General features: G+C 40.7%; 1 protein-coding gene across 1 annotated transcript in view; it reads left to right on the forward strand.

Annotated features, from left to right (window-relative positions):
* Window positions 1-4,009, forward strand: part of LOC109486503 (poly [ADP-ribose] polymerase 14-like) — a 29,611-nt gene that overhangs the window by 4,054 nt on the left and 21,548 nt on the right. Inside the window, 4 exon segments of the mRNA XM_019790340.1 lie at window positions 542-695; window positions 2,520-2,807; window positions 3,046-3,149; window positions 3,724-3,853. Of these exon segments, the coding sequence (XP_019645899.1) occupies window positions 542-695; window positions 2,520-2,807; window positions 3,046-3,149; window positions 3,724-3,853 (676 nt within the window).

Consider the following 4,009-nt stretch of genomic DNA (forward strand, 5'->3'; position numbering starts at 1 on the left):
CAAGACAGACTTCTTGGCGGGGAAATGGAGCTTCTCTTGCCGGCTACCTTCTCTGGCCAATAAATACCCTTTTTAGGCCGATTTCTACGATTTATTCACCCCGCAGAAGAAGTCTGGTGGAGACTAGAAACAAACGACATCTCGCCCACGCGGGAGATGAAATCACGGAGGGGGTCTAGGCTAGCCTTATCGCAGTGACACCTGTTTTTCCACCAATCAACAGCCGCCCTGACGTCAGCTGACCGAAACTTTGGCTGACGTCTTGACTCAAGCGAGGTGTGACGCGTACACTAATACTATTATGTTTGTAACGCGGTGCAGAAACCGGTTTTACTTTCACATTTGGATGGTTTGGGCGTGTTATAAATTACTGTAACGTAACTAGTAGTCCATACAGGTACTCTTGAAATAAGCGCTAACAGTATTGGGCAACATTCAAGTTGCCATATATCCAATACATGTAACGTTACATGTATATCGGTAAGTTTCAAGTGTACAAAAGTTACTTCCGGGTTTCTAAGCTGTCGGTTCCTTTCCTGAGAGGGGAACAAAAATGTCCTCTTCCAGTCGGTCTGTTCATGTCCGCGTCCTGCCCGAGTTGGACGGACTACAGGACAGAGTCACGGGCTACTTCCAGAGCGGGAACTTCCCAAGGGAGTTACTTGGACCTGAACAGGCCTTTGCAGAAGAAACAGGTGAGGAAATCAATTTGTCTTTTTTGTCCTCCTTGTTGAAACGTAACGTTACGTGTCATTTTATCCATATGGGCGTTGAAAACAGGAAGTTTTGGACATTACCAGACTGGCTTGAAATACATAATTATAATAACCTTTATTGTACATTCATACAAACCAGCCTGGTATGTTGAATTCATGGCGCCTATCACAGCATTTGGTGCTATCATAGGACGCCTAGATCAATTTTTTTTCACCGTCGCATCATAATTTTCCTGAAAAAAAAATCAGAGAACCAACTAATAGAATTGTTATGGCCTTATCGTTGTTAAAAGGATTTTGTAGTAAAAGTAATATCAGTGATGGACATTAGGAAGATTCCTCTCAACAATGACGTTTGTGGACCAATTTGCTCAGGGGGGTAAGACTCGTTAAAAGACTGAATGTATTGTATTGTGCTTGCTGAATGTATGTATTGTGCTTGCAATTACATATCCACCCCCCTCTTTAAAGCCCCACCACTGACAAAGAACAGTACATACAATGGTAAATGATAATAACAAAACAGCAACAAGTGACAAAACAGCAAATAACAAAACAGCAAATGGGCATTACGGTATAAGCAATAACGTAAAAAAGGATCATAATGTTTTGAAAAAGAAATTCCGTACTAGGCAGTTAAACACATTTAGTTATTTGTATACCAATTGCAAATTGAGTGAACAGTGTAGGATTGAGTTACATTTATGATATGTCTGTTGGTTTCCGGGCTCACAAGAGGTGAGCCCTTAAGTAATTAAGTTAGTACAAGCTTGTTCAGACATACATTGTATATGCTTCATGCTTCTTCATGCTTCTGATGGTATTGACTGTTTCCTCAAGAGTAACAGAGTCTACATGAAAGTGCAGGTCCTGGTCGGCTGGTGGTGGAAGAACAAATGTTTGTGGTCCGCTATTATTCATTGTTCAGCAGGTCCCAGAAGTACTGTCTCCATTCAGCAAGAAGCTCATTACAGGTTTTCAATGGAGCCTGGCTTCTGTAGGTTAAAGGCATCCAATGCAATTTCAGGGTGACATAACAAAGATGACAAAGGGTTTTTTCCAAAGTTAATTTCCTGTATTCCTGCAAAGTTAATAACGCAATGCTGCTAACAGAAAACAGTTGCTTGTTATACATGTAGCTATTTATGGGTGGTACCCTAAAAATAAAGAGATGCCTCACAAAGCTTGTTTTGGGGCTATTTAAAACGCATCAAGTGAAATGTGCTAAGAAGTGAATGTTAGTATCTCTCAGATTTCCTCATCCAGAATTGTTTGTTTTCTCTTGCCACCCTGAAATTGCATTGGATGCCTTTAAAATATCACATTTCAATCAGAATATTTCAGCTGCACCTACATGCCAGGAGGGTATCAAGGATTTACCTTCAAAATTGAGAAAAAGAGCTATTATTATGTATTAAGGCCACACCAATTTAATTTCTTGTTTTTTTTCGTTTTTTTCTGATTTGAAAATAAAAATAAAAATTCAGAATCAACTGCAAAATGATCATATTTTGCCCTGAACAGTTGAAAACAGTCCTTTTCATCCTAGTTGTTACAGTTATTCCATCTTTCAATGCAATGGTATCGTTAAAAGTTCAAAATTCATTGTTTGAATTTTGAACCAGTCTGGTGTGTTGACTTCATGGCTCCTATCGTACCATTTTGAGCCATAATAGGATGCCTAGGCCTGTTTTTATTTTTTTTATTTTTTTCGCCCGCCCGCTCCATTATTTTTCTAGAAAAATCCGTTAACCAAGAAATTAAATTGGTGTGGCCTAATGATAGAATGTCTCCCATCCACAGGCTTGGAGTCAGTGTATGCAACGCCTCCCGAGTCTCCAACTTCCAAATGTCTATCTGTCGAAGCCTTCCATTGGACCACTGACGAAAGGGATTTAGCTGCTACCATCCCTGATACAGCCACCTCTGCTCCATCAACCATCACCATCCAAGTTTCAGGCTTCATGTCCTCCCCAAACGAGAAAATGTTGAGGCTGTACTTTGAGAACAAGAAAAGGTCTGGGGGAGGAGACATCCAGCAGATGGAAGTCAGGGGCAAGAAAGTCTTCATTGTCTTCAAGGATCCCACAGGTAGGAAACTGAAATGCAGTATTTTCTTACACACTATAGATGAATTACAATGTAACAGTGTTTAGCAATGCTTGAGAGTATAATTAAGGTATATGCATATCCCTCCAACACACAATTAACTTTAAGGTGTTTTTGGCAACACCTCAGGGGCAGAGCCTTTGGAAAAATTCTAGGTATGTGCATACTGTTACATGTATAATACATTTCCTACACAGTGTACATGTCTCTTTTGCTTCAGATGCCCGGCTTGTTCTCAGTCATGAACATCGTCTTGATGAAACCACTCTCAAACTGAAGGAGGTCCAGTCCAGGTCACTGGACAACACTCATCTTCTGGTCAAGGTACAGCTGTGGTTTCTGTCTTGTCGCTCTGCACTTGTAAATTGTAAACACTTGTAAATACACTTATTTGTTCATCATTATTGTATATAGCCTAGCTTTATTTGTGTTCATATTTTGTTTGGATTCTGTTATCTGTACCTTTGATCGTCTTTTGTTTATGTATGATTTATTGAATCGGTGTCGTATAAGCCCACACGGGCTGGGCGCGGGATAGCGCACCACACGGAAATAAAGTATCATTCATTCATTCATTCATACATTTTTGTACATGTACTGCTGTTGGCGTCCCTTGCACAGGCAGCATGCAGTCGGCTCAAGTTTTAACACCGCATTTCCAGGTGACTCTGTGCAGTGGGTCCACACTCAGTCACCGAGTGCTGCCCACACACTTCCATATGTCCTTCTTGTACACTCCATACAGGATTTCCTTGGTCTACTATGACCTACATGACATTGTACAAAGTCATGTATGTTGCCTGGTCACAAAAGCAGGCTGTGAGAAATTTGTTTCACATTGGAATGAAGAGATTTTAAAGGGTGATGATTTTTTTTTCTCTGCACCTATCTAATACAGGGACTCAAGGAAAGCATAACTGAAGATACCTTGAGACGTTACCTGGAACGTGTTGGCATTGATGAAGTGATCACAGTAGAGTATGGCATCCGGTCTGCTGTTGCCCTTCTCACAGTCAACAAGATTTCCAGTAAGTTTTTTGTTTCCCAATGTGAAGCTCAGTATTCTTTGATTTCTTCCAACTTACATGTAGTGGAATTAATCTCCAAGCAGATCTTTTGGTGGGGGTAAGACAGTATCAAATTGGCCAGTCTGTATCCATTTCCCCACCACTTGGGTGGGGAAA

This window comes from Branchiostoma belcheri, unplaced genomic scaffold (genome assembly GCF_001625305.1).
Source record: "Branchiostoma belcheri isolate BF01 breed outbred unplaced genomic scaffold, Haploidv18h27 scaffold80, whole genome shotgun sequence".
NCBI lineage: Eukaryota > Metazoa > Chordata > Leptocardii > Amphioxiformes > Branchiostomatidae > Branchiostoma > Branchiostoma belcheri.